The sequence below is a fragment of the Passer montanus genome, unplaced genomic scaffold, assembly GCF_014805655.1.
Source record: "Passer montanus isolate IOZ18808 unplaced genomic scaffold, ASM1480565v1 scaffold39, whole genome shotgun sequence".
Taxonomy (NCBI): domain Eukaryota; kingdom Metazoa; phylum Chordata; class Aves; order Passeriformes; family Passeridae; genus Passer; species Passer montanus.
Genome location: NW_024368707.1, coordinates 5,791,929 through 5,811,007, shown reverse-complemented (window position 1 = coordinate 5,811,007; position 19,079 = coordinate 5,791,929). Strand labels below are relative to the sequence as shown.

Sequence of the window (19,079 nt, the reverse complement as noted above, 5' to 3'; positions counted from 1 at the left end):
TTTATTCCTGTTTCATGGCTGCAGTATACCGTTCCAGAAATCATAGTAATTAAAAGAATAGTGGAAACAGACTCTCCAAAACACACACCATTTTATGTCTTCAACCTAATTAAACTGATTGGTATAGGAAAAAAAAATTAGGGAAAAGATGACCCAAATAGCTCTACAATTTGCCTGGCAAAACCTACATGTTCTCAGGCTTCATGCTAAAGGGGAATAGGTTTTTCCACATGGTGAAGATAGATAACAGGTGACAATTAAAGTAGTAAACAAAAATTCTGATGAAAGGAAGGATTATGCCTTGTCATGGGCCTGAGAAAAAAGTTAAGAGCAACAAGAGAAATGAAGAGAGAAGAGATTCTGCAGAAAAACTGTAAGGAAAAAGACCTTTCTTGACTAGATTTTGTAGGAAAGTTAAATTCAGGTTATCAGCCTACTTTATTCATACATGCATTTATTTCTGAAACACTCTTGTACTTAGCTTTTGGTGTTTTAAAGGAGGCTGTCCTGTAAACTATTATTGCTCCTAGCAAATGAAACAATTTAAAGCACTTGATTGAATCCAATCAGTGGTTTAGGAAACCACTGTGACCATTAGGAGCACCACAACCTATCAGAGTAGTTTACAAGTGAGAGAAAGGTGTGATTACTTAGAAGCTGCCTTGAGGTCTGACACCTGCAAGGGAGCCAATCAGGCAAAACCTAACAATTTGCACAAGTGACAAATGCATCAAGGTATGGTAAGAAAAGAAACTCTTAGAATTCATTAATAGGAAACTATCTAGAAATTCAGGCTGAAAACTTGAAAAAACAGCCCCCAGAAGACAGTAATTTTGCAGAGATGTAAAAACTCTGCATTAAACTGCCGAAGTCTCTGAAAAGAGTCCAGTGACTTACTGAAAATCAGCAGGAGTCAGCACCTAACACCAATTACAGCCAATAGTTTCATTGGAGTAACACCTACAGGGAAAACCATTTTAATGTATCAGGGTGTCTCTCAGTAAGAGAAAACATTAAAAATTTGCAAATAAACTGAACCTGAGGAAACAATTACGCACAATCATTTGCATTGTCATCCAGAATACAGCATTTAAATGTTCCTTATTCAATTCTCAATTTCAGGTCACCGATTCTTGTGCAAACAGACATTAGCACAGACATAAAAATGTTGCTCTCAGAAGACAATTTCCAACTAAAATATGATGTCATGAAAAATGGTATTTAACAGTTAATCACTTTACCATTTTCCATTAAATGCATTTCACCTTGGTGAACCTTTCAAAATAACTTTGAAAATTACAGATTTGAAATGCAATTAGATCTTATTTGAAAGGATGGAAAGAATTATGTGAAAAGATTGTCTTTTAAATAGGATTAGTAAAAATATTGGCAAGAATGGCGTTTAACATCTCACATTACAATCTCTGTGTCATTTCAAATAACTTTCCCCCAAGAATGTGATTTACAGTATCTTTCGAATACTTTGCTTTGACCTTAATTGTCTGTGGGAAATTTCAAAGTATAGTTGGAAAACGTGATTTAGCACAATAAATCAATGCCACCTTAATTCTGAGTTACTTACAGTCCGTAAGCAGAGTTTACAGCAAGACTGGTAATCTGTTGTGGAGGCTCACCATCCACCCACACCAGCTGGATAACCAGATCTGCCTGGTAGCCAGGAGGCATCCGCACAGGTCGAGCCTTAACGCTAAGAAAAGGAGGTACAAAATAAGAACAAACAAACAAACAAACACTGGGCCATGAAAAACAACTGATTTATATCATTATGAATTGACAACCCGAACGGAAAGCCTAAAATCTTTTCTTTTGAGACTTTGAAAAAGGGCATTTCTGTGTATCTGGAACTTTTGTCTTACAAAGTAAAGCATGACAGAAAAATGCAATGAGGCAAGAGAAGATGAGAAGATACACCTTTCTGTAGTGGTCCTCACCAGAGCATATAAAAAACTTACGGACTTGACAAATCTATTTGTCCATGCAGTGCAAACAAGTCCCGTTTTACTTCCAGGGGTAAAATCACCTAGTGTGTGAATGAGTGGTTCCTACACCAAATCTGATGTAACTATTAACACCTGTTCCTAGGTGTTTTGGCAGGTTCAGTGACTTGCAAAGCAGGTAGTGATGGTGTATATTTTAAGGGGAAGTGTAAGAGCTGAACACCTCTGTATGACTGCTTTATGTGCTTTTTTGAGTGGTATAACAATGTGGGATAGGCTGGAAGAAAACATTATGCAATAATAGCAATACTTTGAGGTATTCATATTAGTCATTAGTACATTCACACTGTAGTAGTAATTTGCAGGTACAACCCACTAGTCAGTGCATTTTCACTGTACCTGTTACTGGTGAGAGTGCTTGTATTGCACCCCTTTGCACACAGGCATGAAATAGGGCACTATATTTATGAGAAAGTCATTACTCATCTATCCTCTAAATGCATTTCCTTAACAGCAGCTTGGCACACTCATTGTTCTATTTCTTTTCCCTGTAGTACTCTTCAGACCTTACATGTGTATTTGTCTGGAGCAATAATCAGGCAAGTGGCTTGGATATTGTTGTAGGAAAGACGTGACAGTGCAGTTCAGCAAGTGCTCAACCCACTACAGCTGGCAATAGCTTTGTATTATTGTTTTCTATCAACAGCCAACCTCTGCTCAGAGTTTTGCAATTTCTGACCTGTTCTGCTGGCAATAAAGCTTTGCCCTTTTCTTTGTTCATATGATACATAGCCATGAGCATTTCTGAAGTGATGCTACTCATAACCTTAAAGAAGCAAGCCCTGGATTACCCAGGAGAGTATTCGTGCTGAGAACAAAGGTGTGAACATCTGTGAACTCAAGCTGCCAAGGGAGAGGGGTCCTTTGAGACCAGGATAAACTGAAACTACCGACAAGAGTTGTATACAGTAAAGATGTATTATTTTCAAAGAAACTTCACAGCAAGCAGAAGCTGAATATATTACAGTCCTTCCAAGTATCTTTGTGATGGAGCCCTTCAACTTCTAATGTCTGTGGATAAGCCTTTAAGAGGCATAATAGTGGTGGTCTTTCCATCTTGTACCCAATTTTCAGCTTTCAGCTCCTGCTCTTAAAAATGTTAGAAAAATATAGAACAGGTAAATGAAATCCAAGAACGAGGACTTACTCTAATTCCCTTTCAGCTGATCTTTCCACCTATATTTTCTAATGGATAACTGATGGTGTGGCAAAACACAAGAGGCAAGCACACTGCTCCAACAAGTATCTGTCAAAGCAAGTATCTGCTTTCTTCTTCTAAAAAACCTACCCTGAGACTGACAATGGCTGTAGAAGTAATTATGATCTTCTAAAACATGGTTTTTAAATGTGGTATTACTTTTCCAATGTGTTTTTAATGGCATCCTGAAAAATTAGAGAGCTTCAAATGCCTCCTACATTTTCTTTTGGATTGCTGTCACTTGAGGGGAAAAAACCAAACACATTGTCCTCTAAATATTTTTCACTACAAATTTAAGGATCTGCTTTGATAAAAAATTGATATTATTCCATAGGGATTTTCTCTAAGCATATAATAAACTGTAGGTGGTGAAAGACTATAATAACAGAGTAATTTCAGATTTCATTATTAAGGTTGTCATTCCCATGTTTCTGTGACATCTTCCTCCTTAAGAATCTTTGAGCTATTTCCCTTGTTTCCCTAACCATCCTGCTTAAACAGTAATGCAGATATTCAGTTCTGCACCTTGTTTTGGATGGCTTTTTATCTGAAGTGTTTATAATGAAAGCCTAAACAGACAGCGGGAGTATGAGCAGAAGGAATGTAGACATTTCAGTGATTTCCTTGACACGTTCTTGTTATGCTACACTGAATTTCATTGTTGCAAAGTTTTGGGTTTTAGTTTTTTTTCATAAGACATTCACAGCTCCTTATCACTTTGGAGTTACTTGAAGCTACTGTTAAAACCCTTGACTGACCTAATTTTGGGATGATACTAGAAGTCTGGGAACAAAGACTGACATTCTGGGTTCAGCTTTATGATAACACCATTTACATCAAAAGTATTTATCTGCATAATCACAAATCCATTGGTTTCTTAGGTTATTACAGCTGCCTATCTCACTGCAAAATCTTCTGAAAGAAGCAAGAACAATATTTATTCCATACTGCTGCCTGCCTCTCTCGGTAACAGTTACTTTTGATTTCAGAAAAGTGCCAAGTTTTCATTGCTTCAGTCCCTTCAATTCCTTTCTTCCTGGTAGCTATTCACAGACACAAACACATTCAGTCATTCTGACTTCTGGCTAGAAAAAAAATTATGTAGTGTGGAGTGCCATTCATTTGCTGTAACAATGTTGAGAAGCAGACATGAAAATAAACATAATGGAGCCAGTTATGTATGTGTGCAAAATTTTATGTGCATTATCAATATAGTTCAAGCTGTGCACTCACCGTCCACGTGCAGCTGGTTGCAGCTTTACATTAATATTGCTCTATTTTAGATTCTGTCCTGCTGCCCACCTGAATGACTTGCACATAAAGTCTGGTCTTTACTGGCTTTTTCCAGTGTTTTCAGCACTACTTTCATTTTACCACCATAATTCTGTTTAGATCAGAAGATCTTCTTAGACAGACAAGGCCTGGGGACCCAGTTAAGGTTTGGGGGGAAAGTGTGGATATTTGTATGCCTTTTCTGAGAAGGATAATAGCATACATAAGTATATTTTTATCTAAATGTAGGAGTGTGCCAGCAGTTCTGGTGGTATAATTACTCTGACATTGAAAAATCACTCCTCAGTCAAACTAACATTACAGTTACCTTGTCTAAAATTTGACAAAAATCTTTTGGCCAGCTTAATCTGAGATTATTTGAGATAAGAAAACTTCTAAAAAGTAACAAGCTGAACATCTGTGGGTTCATTACAACTTTTCTTCCTCCACCATCAACAACTCCTCTCATTCACAGACAAAATCAAGTAAGAATCTCTTAAGCAAAACTCTTAGCCAGTGAAATGATTAAATGATTGCATTCTTCCTGATATCAATGACATAAATAGATTTCACATTTGGATTTTTTAAATAACTAATCTCTGCCTCTTCTGTTGATTTTCATAGTTCAAATTAATGATTAAACTGAGGTCTGAAGTTCAATTGCCTGACTGAATGAGATGGACAAATGAACAGAATGCCAAAAAATACTGTTAATTTACAAGGACAATATCACTTTTAAATGCTAATGCCATTTTCAGGAACCAAGCAGCCCAAAGTACCAGCAAAATCAGGAAATGTTCATTTTAACTGCTTTTGAAAGAATTGAGGCATTTAAAAGATTTAATAATAATTAGACCAAAATAATAATGAATTCACCAAAATGAGAGCAATTCTTGTCAGCAATGCACTCTAATTGCTGGAAAATTACAGTTTTTATAGAGTTTTGTACAGAATTACTGTTTTAACCTATTCAAATCCATAATTATCTGCCTTAATAATAAGAACATATTAATCTACTCTAAAACAGTGACAATGTATTCTAGCAGAAAATAATTTGCTTTTTTCTAAAGATTAAACAAATATACACTTCCACACAGTGTGATTGTTTCATAATCGTACATTTTAAAGATTTTTTCTTAAGTATGAACACAGTTTCCATGTCTTACACACCATAAAATGCATACAGTTCTTTAATTAAAAAAAAAATCAGTATTATATTAATTAATCAAGGAGAGAAAGCTTTGCACATGCCAGCTTTTACAGAAGTTTCTTCATGAACTAACCTCAGAAATTCCTTGGAGATGTACTCCTAGATCACACTGGAAAATGAGAGTCAAACCTTCACTGTAACAGTTTCTATTCTTCACAATTACTTCTACCCTTTTAAAAGCCCTTGTTGATTATTTTGCCTTAATTATTTTGTTTGTTCCATATTATGGCTTCCCATTTTGGGTCACATATATACAATTACTCTCTTTTTCTTGGGAGCTGATGGATTGACGAACAGATAAGAATGCTTTTTAGAAAGATCAGTATTTAAACAATGGCATAAACTTACCTAAGACATGGGATACTGTCTTTCATCGTCCCTTCACATGCTACAGTATTGGTACTGCCTGAAAGGCTCTTTAAAGAAGGAAGCTGGGAGGAGGCATCTGGAAATGGAGGATTTGTTTCTGGTTCAGGAGTAATGATGTCTTCTACTTCGCACTGAAGTCGTACCTCTAATGACTTAAATAAATAAAAAGCTAAGTTATCATTTCATAAGGAAAGCTGCTGAAAGTTCTGTTACTTTCAAATAAATATCAGTATGCCTTTTTTATTTTTTGTTTAATAACCCCCATTTACCACTATAATTTGCAGGCAAAGAATACTGCCATTTGTTATTTATACAGCAACATCAGATAGGAACTAGAAGGATCACCAACTCTGCCTCCTGATTACTTGTACAACAGAGTCTCTAAGAGACAAGTTTTAGCCAGGATGGATAAGCCTGACAGTGTGAATAGTACTGATACATGAGCTTCATTTATCCATAGGTGGGGCTGGGAAATCAGAGATTACAGCACAGACAGCTCTGTGCTCTTTAGAATCAATATCAGTTTGGTGGATTTCAGAAAGCAAGATTCAAACCAGTTATCTTTTGCTTTCCTTCTGGCCTCTCTAGAAAGGGAAAAAGAGGCCAAACCACCCTGCAATTCTCTCCTCTAATTCAAGAAATATTAACTGAGGACTCCAGGGAGGAACTGGACAGGAAGTTCAAATCTAGGTAAGTAAATACTGAACAATTCTTTCTACCTCATGAGTTGTCCAAGGAAATCTGCATTTTAAAAGAATAAAAACCAAGGTACAATTCTCAATGATACAAGCTCTGGGCGTGACTAGCTGAACAGTAATTTCAATGTTGCTACCTTCAAAGGAATAGAAGTAGACACTGCAAACTTAATCTTAGTGATCTTTCACTGAGACATCATTTGTATCAGAATGAAGATTAACAAAATAGCTGAATTTCATGAGAATTGGGAGATAAAGGTGAGTAGTACTGAAGGATCACCTGTTTCTCAACCATTGTGCTAAAACACACAAGATTTCAGAAAGAAGAGATTCTGTTCAGCCAGGAGAGAGAGTCCTTTCTCAAAATTTCCCTTTTGTTTCCTCATTTCAAAATCCATGGATATTTTGTGCCTGAATCAGTTAAAGAAACCTACAGACAACATTTGCCTTCAAAGACTAATGAGTGAAATATTGAGTTCAGGAAAATCTAATCCGGAAGTAGTTGCAGCTGACTGAAACAATTTATAATGCTGTTTAATCTTTATGCAGGACTGAAGTAACTGTTGAAGAGTATGTTCTTCTGCTTACCATGTCAAAAGTGCATCACTCTTCTTTGAATGTTTTTATGCATGTATTCCTTTTTCTACTAAAATTAATTTTGTTAACTTCCAGCTGTTGTGCATTTGAAGAGAGAAGGAAAAATTCAGGCTAAAAACATGACTGTGAATTTTTCTTATGTTTTTGTCCCTGCTTTGGCTGGACCCTAGGAGGGTTATAGAAATGTTGAACTGATTTATTTTGACACAGAGTAAAGATATTTTTGGGGGATCTCATTACTGGGCTTATTGATTCCCCTTTCCACATTCAAATGAGTGTAAACTTTTTTCCTGTGTTTCTTCTCAAGAGATTTGAACAGGAGCTTCACTGAGGAAAGACTGCTCACTGAGAAAGTGATCGTGTTTAATTAATAGATCTTTTTGAGACAGGATGGAGTGGATTCAGATAAGAAAACAAAAATAACAGCAGTAAATGCTTTTTATATAACTGATGGCAATGACTCCAAGGTTGGTTATGAAGCAGAATCTGTCTCATGCATACTCCTTGCCTCTTGAATCTGATATGAAATGATGCAAATAATACTTCTGTTGAGGAAATTCCAGGCACAGCCTATGCCCCTGAGGCATATTCAGCTGCAGACTTCCCTACTACATGGAGCAACCTTTGAGTAGCCCCCATACCTTCCATTTGCCACAGCAGAAACATTATAACACTGACATCAGGGCAGTCAAACCAATGTGGGGACCTTAAAACGCTGGGATTTGGCGATTAAACTCAAGGTAAATTCAGTCTGGCTGATAAGGAAGGGAGGACACAAAGTGTTTTGTACCTCAGGCAGCAAAGAAATCCTGAGATTGGCCATATCAGTCTCAAAACAGACAAAAACACACAGCCCAAAGTCAGGTACAGATTCCAACAAAGAATTCCATGCTTTTGATTAAAAATCCCTCCCATCATTTAGAGTAAAGACTTGACTGCAAGCAGCAAAAACGCAGAAAGAAAAGAGAAGACCATTTCAGAGATGCACAAAACCCAGGGGAATTCTGTGACTATGCCACCAAGATTGCATAACTTAATATTCAGGGAAAAACGCTTACTAATTACAGATGAAATCTAAGAAACTGTTAAATTGCACCTATTATAACACTTTGGAAAATACCAGTAATGATGTAATTCAGCCAGGGAAGTGAAGAACAGGGAAAGAAGACATTAAATTATAGATAATAAAAGATAAGGTGCACTTGCTGTAGAACAATGTAAGAATACTGAAATGCAGTAATTTTAGCAGCATTATACATGAGCTGGTCAGTAATGTGAAATTACTGTTCATTAGTTTTAAACCTTTCCTGAAATGATACATGCAGGCAGCTTAATAATTGCCACGGGGGAGGAGAGGGAAATGAGTGGAAAACAACAGAAGAACTACAGGTAATGAATATCTATACAGAATGGCACATGCCATTTCTTTGGCTACAGGCCAAAAATAACATAGGTTTTTGCCACAGTAGAACTTTCTAAAGAGCATTAAAATACTGTGTAAAGGAAAAGAACTATAATGAGGGAAGGGGACAAATAATCTGGCATTTCATGTAGTTTCTATCTTTAGGGAAACACGTCATCATAAGTCAGAAAAAGATCAACTCTGTTTTGTGAAACCCACTGATAATTTTCAGTCTTCTTATGAACAGAGATTAAAGAGATTAAATACTTGAGTTAAAAAGAGCATTGTGCATGTGCACAAAGTACATTAACTGATAAAAACATACAGCAGACAGTAATTTTAGACCAGGTAAATACAACAGAGAATATCGTATCATAAATTCTTAAAAGCAAACAATGTCTGAAAGCGACACTGTATGTTACTACTAAAGCAAAAAAGAAAGTGAAGATTAAAGAGATTAAATACTTGAGTTAAAAAGAGCATTGTGCATGTGCACAAAGTACATTAACTGATAAAAACATACAGCAGACAGTAATTTTAGACCAGGTAAATACAACAGAGATTACTGTATCATAAATTCTTAAAAGCAAACCATGTCTGAAAGTGACACTGTATGTTACTACTAAAGCAAAAAGAAAGTGGAGAGTAGGTTCCCAAACCCTCAGATTTTTGTCAGTAACTGAAGTAGGATCAAGATTTCCCTGGAAAGGTGTAAAATGGAACGTCTCTAAACCTGTATTTATACTGATTGCTATTTTTATTTAAGTACCTGAGTACAGACGATGCAAGGCAATTTGATTTAGAAATTGTTCTCTTAATGATGCAAATAATACTTCTGTTGAGGAAATTCCAGGCACAGCCTATGCCCCTGAGGCATATTCAGCTGCAGACTTCCCTACTACATGGAGCAACCTTTGAGTAGCCCCCATACCTTCCATTTGCCACAGCAGAAACATTATAACACTGACATCAGGGCAGTCAAACCAATGTGGGGACCTTAAAACGCTGGGATTTGGCGATTAAACTCAAGGTAAATTCAGTCTGGCTGATAAGGAAGGGAGGACACAAAGTGTTTTGTACCTCAGGCAGCAAAGAAATCCTGAGATTGGCCATATCAGTCTCAAAACAGACAAAAACACACAGCCCAAAGTCAGGTACAGATTCCAACAAAGAATTCCATGCTTTTGATTAAAAATCCCTCCCATCATTTAGAGTAAAGACGACTGCAAGCAGCAAAAACGCAGAAAGAAAAGAGAAGACCATTTCAGAGATGCACAAAACCCAGGGGAATTCTGTGACTATGCCACCAAGATTGCATAACTTAATATTCAGGGAAAAACGCTTACTAATTACAGATGAAATCTAAGAAACTGTTAAATTGCACCTATTATAACACTTTGGAAAATACCAGTAATGATGTAATTCAGCCAGGGAAGTGAAGAACAGGGAAAGAAGACATTAAATTATAGATAATAAAAGATAAGGTGCACTTGCTGTAGAACAATGTAAGAATACTGAAATGCAGTAATTTTAGCAGCATTATACATGAGCTGGTCAGTAATGTGAAATTACTGTTCATTAGTTTTAAACCTTTCCTGAAATGATACATTCAGGCAGCTTAATAATTGCCACGGGGGAGGAGAGGGAAATGAGTGGAAAACAACAGAAGAACTACAGGTAATGAATATCCACACAGAATGGCACATGCCATTTTTTCTGCTACAGGCCAAAAATAACGTAGGTTTTTGCCACAGTAGAACTTTCTAAAGAGCATTAAAATAGTGTGTAAAGGAAAAGAACTATAATGAGGGAAGGGGACAAATAATCTGGCATTTCATATAGTTTCTATCTTTAGGGAAACATGTCAGCATAAGTCAGAAAAAGATCAACTCTGTTTTGTGAAACCCACTGATAATTTTCAGTCTTCTTATGAACAGAGATTAAAGAGATTAAATACTTGAGTTAAAAAGAGCATTGTGCATGTGCACAAAGTACATTAACTGATAAAAACATACAGCAGACAGTAATTTTAGACCAGGTAAATACAACAGAGAATATCGTATCATAAATTCTTAAAAGCAAACAATGTCTGAAAGCGACACTGTATGTTACTACTAAAGCAAAAAAGAAAGTGAAGAGTAGGTTCCCAAACCCTCAGATTTTTGTCAGTAACTGAAGTAGGATCAAGATTTCCCTGGAAAGGTGTAAAATGGAATGTCCCTAAACCTGTATTTATATTGACTGCTATTTTTATTTAAGTACCTGAGTACACACGATGCAAGGCAATTTGATTTAGAAATTGTTCTCTTATAAGAGATTGAAATCAGTACTTACTGCAATTTCAGTATTTACTTCATGTTTGCTGAACCTGTAAACAATCACATACGCAGAAACTCCTGCCACACAGAAAATTCGGCTTTCAGGACACCAGTACATCATCTGAACAGCAAAAGGATCTTCTTCCACAATCTCAGCTGTTGCTTTTCCTTCTCCCACTTTCTGTTTTTCAAAGACCTTTGATGTTTTTAGTTTGTACAACATTTGTAGAGTAACTGCAATATATTAAAACATATAAAAATACTAATATTAAGCAAATCAGTTATAAAATGCCTCAGTTCCCACTTTCTTCTCAATTGTGGCATAACAAGGAATCTTAGGAAAGCCTAATAGGAGAAGTTGTGTATTATACAATCATCCAAACCAGGACAACAATACAGATACTGTTCTGGTACACATTACTGGTAGGATATGTATTTAATATTTTTCGGAAGGGTATTTGTCTACTAAATACTTCTTAGTACCTTCTGGGGAAGGGTGTCAAAGGTGTAAATAATTGTGTCTTTAATAATTAGGCTTACAATCAGTGCTATAGAGAGGCTCTGATAATATTGATACTTTCCTAAAGAGAAGTGAAACTAAGATTTCATTTTTCTGAGGTTGAAGTTGTGTATTATACAATCATCCAAACCATACTGTTCTGGTACACATTACTGGTAGGATATGTATTTAATATTTTTCAGAAGGGTATTTGTCTATGAAATACTTCTTAGTACTTTCTGGGGAAGGGTGTCAAAGGTGTAAATCATTGTGTCCATAATTAGGCTTATAATCAGTGCTATAGAGAGGCTCTGATCATATTGATACTTTCCTAAAGAGATGTGAAACTAAGATTTCATTTGTCTGAGGTTAATGGTCTTGATAAAATGTAAAGAGTGTATGGCAATTCAAGAAAAAACATTAGGAAAGCAAGCTAGTAGCCTGGTCAACTCAAAGTTGTTCTGAATTAATGGCAGTTCAAAAAAGTATTGAATTTCTTGACTAATGTGTAGATCTATATTTATACCTGTATATAAAATCCTAGTATCCAGAAGCTTTTGTTGAGATTAGAGCTCCACTGCATCAAATTCCAGAGGTAAAGGAGGGATGACTATTCACCCCATTATATTTGACATTCTTCCCTGTTTTTACTGCTTTTACATTGGTTTCTCAGTGGCATTAATCAGTAACTGCATAGTGTCAGAAAAAGTCAGTCAGGCCCAGCACCTATAAAGGTGTGCCTATCCACAAAGGCAAAGCTGCTGCCTACGTCAGTGTAATTCTGGTAGCTCAGCCTGGCCAGTTTGTGTAACAAGAGCAACAGGAAGATGAAAGGACAGTGTTTTAGTTATGTAACCAGATGATGAACACAGCAAAATTACATTTCTGTTTGGCAGTGCAGATATATTCCAGGAGGTTTCGCATATACAGTTTTTAATGTTTTAAAAAGTTTTAGCAACAAAGCACTTCTGAATTTCACAAATTACAATAAGTGCTTCTGTAATAAATACATAATTCTTCCTGCCCTCAGTGGCAAATAAAAAGGATTCAGGTTGCCAGTTGTTGCCAGTAGCAATTCTAGAGTGGCACTTCAAATCAGGCATCATGGGTCCATGCACATTATGACTGGAAGAATTATAGAATCATAGGGTACAGAGTACAAGACTAGACTTTTTATGCTCTATTACTGGGTACCATCTGCATAAGTAAATAAAAAACCAGCAATATCTTTTGAATAAAGATACATTTTGGAAACAGCTCCAGTGGCCTAGCAAGTCCCTGTCTCTCACAGATCTGTGCTTTCGGACACAAAACTACACAATTAAAATATGTCTAAAAGCAAAGTATTTTGTGCCTTCAAATACCGGTAGGATGTTATGTTTCCTAGGGAATTGCAAATCAACTTTGAACTCCACCAAAAAGGTTAACACCTTGTAAATAAAATAAATAACAAAACTTTGCAATAATCAAAACCTTGTAAATAAAGAGTACCAAGTACAGTAGGAGTAATATAGCGCATGCCCTGAAAATCAGGACTAGGACCAGGACACCAGAGATGCACTGAAAATACCAGCACTGTTGAAGAGATTGTGAATATTCATGATCACCTAAGCTTTTAATATCAAGAAAAAAATCTTACTGCAGCATGTATATATTGATTAGGTTATGCCTATATTCCCTATGAGAGGTTTTTTTCTTTCTTTCCCAATTTCTGCCAGAGTTCTAGAAGGAATAACTAGCACAATGGCTTCCTGTGCAGTATGAACACTAAATGCCTTGGAGTCTTCCAACAGCCAGTATTGTTTCACCCTAACTTTAGAGCCTCTATTGGTACATTCTTAAAACTGAAATATTGACAAGACAAAGTCTAATGTCTCACCGTACTTCCCTAAATAAAACTAATTATCCTACTTTTGTTCATATTAAAGCTCTCAAAAACTTCTGTTCTAGCACATAAAATGTTGCTTTCATTTGATGATTGGTGTTCACCATAACTTGAAGACAGTGGAAGATGTAAATTCTGAGCACCATGTTTCTGTTCTCCCACCATTTCCATATAGACAAATTACTTAATAAAAAAACAACCCATGGCCATGTTCAGTTCCTGTGCCTATTTAAAACATTAAATGCATTTTGTGAAATGAAGCCTTGGAAATCCTAATTTTCTCCTTGTCCATCCTGAGATAAAATATTTGGTATTAAGCAAAAAGGCAAGTACCTGGTGAAGTCATCAGATTTAGCTGACATTAAAAACTTGTCAACATTCCCCACGCTTGGCTGGTGATGGTAGCAATATTAATAATTTCAATTCTGTGGCACCACGTGGAACTATCAGGTATTTTAAGTATCCCATACTCCATGATCTTGGCACCCATTACAGGCTGGTTATTAGGGTCATATTAAATCTCTGTATGTCTAACATTTCATCCTGAATTTTCTTTGACACACTAATACCTCATAAAAGGGAGCTATTACCCCAACATCCCTGTACCATCAAAGAGACAAGAATATAAGGCAACTCCACAGAAACTTTGGTGAAGCACTGTGAATTATTTAAAGCAGAATATTTTAAATTAAAATTTCCATCAAAATGTACGTGTATTTTAATAAATATATTTTGCTAATGAATACTCTATGTATTTTCTGTAGGGTAAAATACTGGTTGCTGATATGTGCAGTTATAGCTAGATTTTATGGAACAAGTATTTTCTGAAGCTTTTTCCTGCTAGGATGAATGGAAATGCTTCCCAATTATTTCCTCAGATTTGAAACTGGACAAGAAAAGGTTTTGGTATTTTCCACCTTCACCAGATGAAATGTTTTGAAATATATGAATGTATTTTAATATTTTATTTTTACTTTGCTGTAAAGATTTTGTAGTACACAGTATAGAAGTGACATGACAACTGGAACTGAATGTTAGATCTAACTGAGTCTTGTCCTTTGTGCACACAAGGAGAGTGTCCCCTAGGGATTTTTTACCAACATTTCATCCTTCATAGATTTTGGTATGGTGGACCTTGAGTTATTATTCCTCACTCTTTTCTGCCTAATATATCTAATTAGCAGCACTTTTTCTCTTAAACATTTTCTGAATTTCACCCTTTGTCCTAATTATATCAGCCTAGCTATTACTACTCAACCTGTTAAATATCCTGTTTTATATATAAATGTGTGTTTGTGTGATTTGTCAGCATTATGTAAAAGTGAACTTTAGAAACTTACTGGCAGAAGCATCCCAAAATTTTACTGATCCATCTGCATGGCTTAAAAAAAAGATAAAAATTAAATGTGTTAAAACAAGATGCAATACTAAAACATTATCTACTTTCAGTGACTAATAAATACAATCAGAAAAAAATTAATTTTGTTTATATAACTTTCTATAACTTACTGACAACATATTAAAGACATACATACAAACTAGAAGAAAATATTTTGGTATTTGGTTTCATTTGGTTAACAAAATATTTCTATGCATTTCCTGCAGAGAGTTAAGACCCCAATGAATTTTAAGATTGCAACAAGAAGAAATTACTTCCTATACTAATAACAAGTTTAAGTCACAGCACTTTTGGCTTTGCAGTGGGCCAGCATCAAACCTATGCACACTAAAATTGCCATGAGCAGTGAACTTCGAAAGGACAGAAGGTAACTTCATTTTGCTTGATAACTTCACAACCGTGTTCCTTTTAGTAACATAAAATTGCTGAAGCAAAGCTGGAAAAAGGAGACATTTCTTTTTACAATGAGAATGATCTTTTTATCACCTTCTCTTACTACTGCATACATCATAACCTTATTTTTAAAATCAGGTCTTTATTATCATTGATAGCAACAATTCATCAAATACATGACTGAGACCAGAGGAAAACTCATTGTGCATCTTAGCTGAATGAACAGTGTCTGTTTTACAGTATGATCCCTTGGGAATCCACCAGGCACTGCTCATGGGGCTCCTACTGCAATCTGACCCTTTCTTTTTGCTCTGTTTCTCCACCCATAAGGTGAATTCATCCCAGTGCACCACACCCTCACCAATGCTGAGTATTAAAATGAATTCCCAAACTGTCCCCAGATAGAGAGCCCAGAAGGCCAGGGGGACAACAGCTGCTCTCCTTTTTAAAGCTGTTCTCTGTGACCTTTAAGGCCAGAATATTCTCTTGCAATAGATTTTTTTTTCCCCAAAGACCCCACCTTCACAAGCATTGCTATCTAACACTGGGGCCTCAAATGGTTATTCTTAGTGGTAGCTCAACCCTGGGTACTAAGCTCTGCTTTCTAGACCAAAAGAGAATTTCTGTGGTGACACTACTCAAGTGAAGAGTCAGGAAATGCATATGTGGTGAAGTCTCAACTCTTATCTACAACTAACCCACAATCAAAAGGGGTAGACACAAATATTTAAAAGTACCAATCCCCAGTTTCATTCTCACCCTGTAATAATGATTTCAGGATATGTCTGAGCTCCAAGGTTCCATGCTCCACCACTGATAGGCCATTCCTAAACAAACAAAAATGCAGAGATCACAACTTATCCTGCTGAACCTTGCTTGGCTACTTTTTAAATTCAGGAGTAGACAACATCTTTCCCCCAGAAGCAATAAAACTTGTAAAAGAACAAAAATATGTATAATTCAAGGCTTTTACAGTTTATTAACATTTTTGTGTCATCAGTTCAGGCTTTGGAAACTTAATAACCCTTTTATATTATTAACTAATTTTCTATGCTTTAAAAAGATTTCCACACAGCTAACATTCAACAACCTAAAGCAGGAATGAGAAGGAGGAGTAACAATTCTGCTGGTCTTTTGAGATGGCTTTTCTCTGGAGATTCTATAGAACACTGAATAGACCAAGAATTTACTTTGAATACAAAGACTACTGAAGAAGCTGGCCCAGAAACAAGTACAGAGCATGATGCCATGAGAAAAGAGAATGCAACTTTTACAGAACATAGGGGATCATCATCTCTTCCTTGCCTTTTGTTTACTAATAGTCTAGAATGCTGCCCTGTGCCTAAAGCCCTGACATGTGTGGATACAGGATGCAGAGGGTGACACATGTGCAGAGTGGGTCAGGATGTGTGCAGAGTATGAGTGGGTGGAGAAAAAGCTGGAGCACAAACTGTTGGGGAGGATACATGGAGTGGATGCTTGTGGGTACAGAAATGGGTGCCTGGCACATGAGTGACCACCTGCCTTCAGAGGAGTGCATTTGTAGATGCACAAATAAAACAAGGGGGCAAGAGAGGATGCAGGGGAATACAGGCAGCTGTGCAAAGTGTATGAGGTAAGGGTAGATCCAAATCAGAGAAACAAAAATATTTTCTAAAGTACTTTGGTGAACCAAGATGCAATAGAAGTAGAGACGGCTCACTCTTTGAGTTAATGGAAAACAACCCAGCTCCAAGGAGAATACTTCCATCGATTTGAATAGAAAATTGATGATGTCTGACTTGTTTACCCAGTGTTTTTTTCTACTTTATTTATTAAAATGCATTAGTTCTAGCCAAAATACAAACCAGTTAAAAGCTTGAAATTTATAAATTAATTGTATTTCTTCTTTTACTTACTGAAGTTTGTCCTATTTCTACAGCATTATGGTAAGACTTTGGTGGCTCAGTAAAATAATTATTATTATTACCCCTGTTTAATAACAAAATTCACAGACATTGTCAACTCTCACTGAACATCTGCCTAAGTCTTTCAGCCATAATGCCCTCACTTTTTTCTTTATTAGAGAGAACCTATCCATACAAATTTGAATTGTACACTGGTGGCTCTCCTTTAACACAATCTGATCTGGAATAACTCCAGCATCTTAATGATTAAGTCCTATCTAATGATAATTAATGGTTCTGCTTAAGTGGTCATGTTTCTGAGGGACAAATAGTGGACTGTAATCAGGCTGCTAAGCTGCTGGTTGGACTAACCTTAAAGTGATCATTAAAGGAGTAAAAGAAAAATAATTTGGTACGAGGTTACAAAAAACACAGGTTACACATCTACTTCCTTTGCTTAAAACAAGAATATTGGTTTTGTTTACCTTATTGCTGTATCCTTGCTTTTTATGTTTTGCTCCTACAGAATAGAGCACAGGGATCAAATCTGGAGGACAGTCCGCAAAATATTCTGTGCAGGTAACAGGTGACTCATGAATGTCAATAGGATATGGATTTTCAAAGATTGGAAAACTAGTTAAGGAAGACAATTTATTAGAAGCGCTGTGACACACTGAGCCATAGAATAAAACATATTCTTATATTAAAGTATACAGCAGAATCTAAGTAAAATCACTACTAATTAAATGTATTTTCCCTTATTTATTCAAACTTATGTATTGTTTTTAATATCAGTAATAATGCGTAGTTACTCTAATAAAGATATAAAAATGCAACAAGACAAGAATCTTACATAAATAGTCCCTAAGGCTAATAGGGCTACCTTTATGAATGAACAAGAACTAATTTTTTTCTGACATTCAAAATCTTATTATACGGAAGTGACACATTTTCCAGAAGTTTCAGGTTCATGGATATGATATCTATTATGAACTACAAACTTTTACCATTGTGGATTTTATACTGAACATCTTAGCTTATTGGGTTGGTAGACTTCTCATTATACAATGAAAAATTGTAATAACAGATGAGTAGATCTCAGTTTATTTCTCACTTCCATCAGTTTGAACAGCCTGATAAGGAGGAAAACCTCACTTTTCACACATTATACAATGCTATTCACAAATGAAAAAACCAGGAAATTGGGTTCTGATTTCAGTTATGTCTATTTTACAATTCTGAGATGATCTGAATTATTCTTTAAAGTAAGTGAGATCTGAATATGATTCACTTAACATTTTTCAATACATTGACAGCAAAATCTGTTCCTTGTTACACCAGTGTGAATGTGGATGTCCATTACTGGTAGTGTTAGAGGCAGAACAAAATAAATAATTGGATTATGCTTTACATGATATAGAGATCCTCTTTGATAGCAACATTGATTCTGATATGGAAGAACTATTTGTCATTTAAACCAGCAACTGGGTCATGAAGTAATTCTGTAGATCCATATAAAACAATGCCATTATATATTAAGATACTGAGGCTAGACATGCATAAAAGTAGTTTTTGAATCTTATTTCCAAATCACATTGTAGATCCATATAAAACAATGCCATTATATATTAAGATACTGAGGCAAGACATGCATAAAAGTAGTTTTGAATCTTATTTCCAAATCACATGTTCAAATATTATTTTACTTTGGTGTTGAATGAACATTTGAGGGCTGTGCTGAAGGGACTGCAGATTTAGATTTATTCCAAAGTTTAAGAACAAATATTATCATAAGTTCCTGTTCATGAGATGAACTTAGTTCTTAAAGTGGAAGTAAATATTTAGCAGGAGTTATTTCCAAGAGTGAATGATTTTGGATAGTCAAATTATTGGGAATTTTATGGTAATTTACTGGACAATTGAACACACAAATAACTT

The 19,079-nt window shown here is 35.8% G+C and overlaps 1 protein-coding gene across 9 annotated transcripts in view; it reads right to left on the bottom strand.

Annotated features, from left to right (window-relative positions):
- STXBP5L (syntaxin binding protein 5 like) overlaps window positions 1–19,079 on the bottom strand; it is a 189,269-nt gene that overhangs the window by 52,993 nt on the left and 117,197 nt on the right. For all 9 annotated transcript variants that reach the window (XM_039717752.1, XM_039717751.1, XM_039717758.1 and 6 more), the window contains exons 12-17: window positions 17,627–17,774; window positions 16,015–16,082; window positions 14,804–14,844; window positions 11,096–11,313; window positions 6,047–6,219; window positions 1,583–1,708 (exon numbers count right to left, since the gene is read on the bottom strand). In XM_039717752.1, the coding sequence (XP_039573686.1) occupies window positions 1,583–1,708; window positions 6,047–6,219; window positions 11,096–11,313; window positions 14,804–14,844; window positions 16,015–16,082; window positions 17,627–17,774 (774 nt within the window). The remainder of the gene's footprint in view (window positions 1–1,582; window positions 1,709–6,046; window positions 6,220–11,095; window positions 11,314–14,803; window positions 14,845–16,014; window positions 16,083–17,626; window positions 17,775–19,079) is intronic.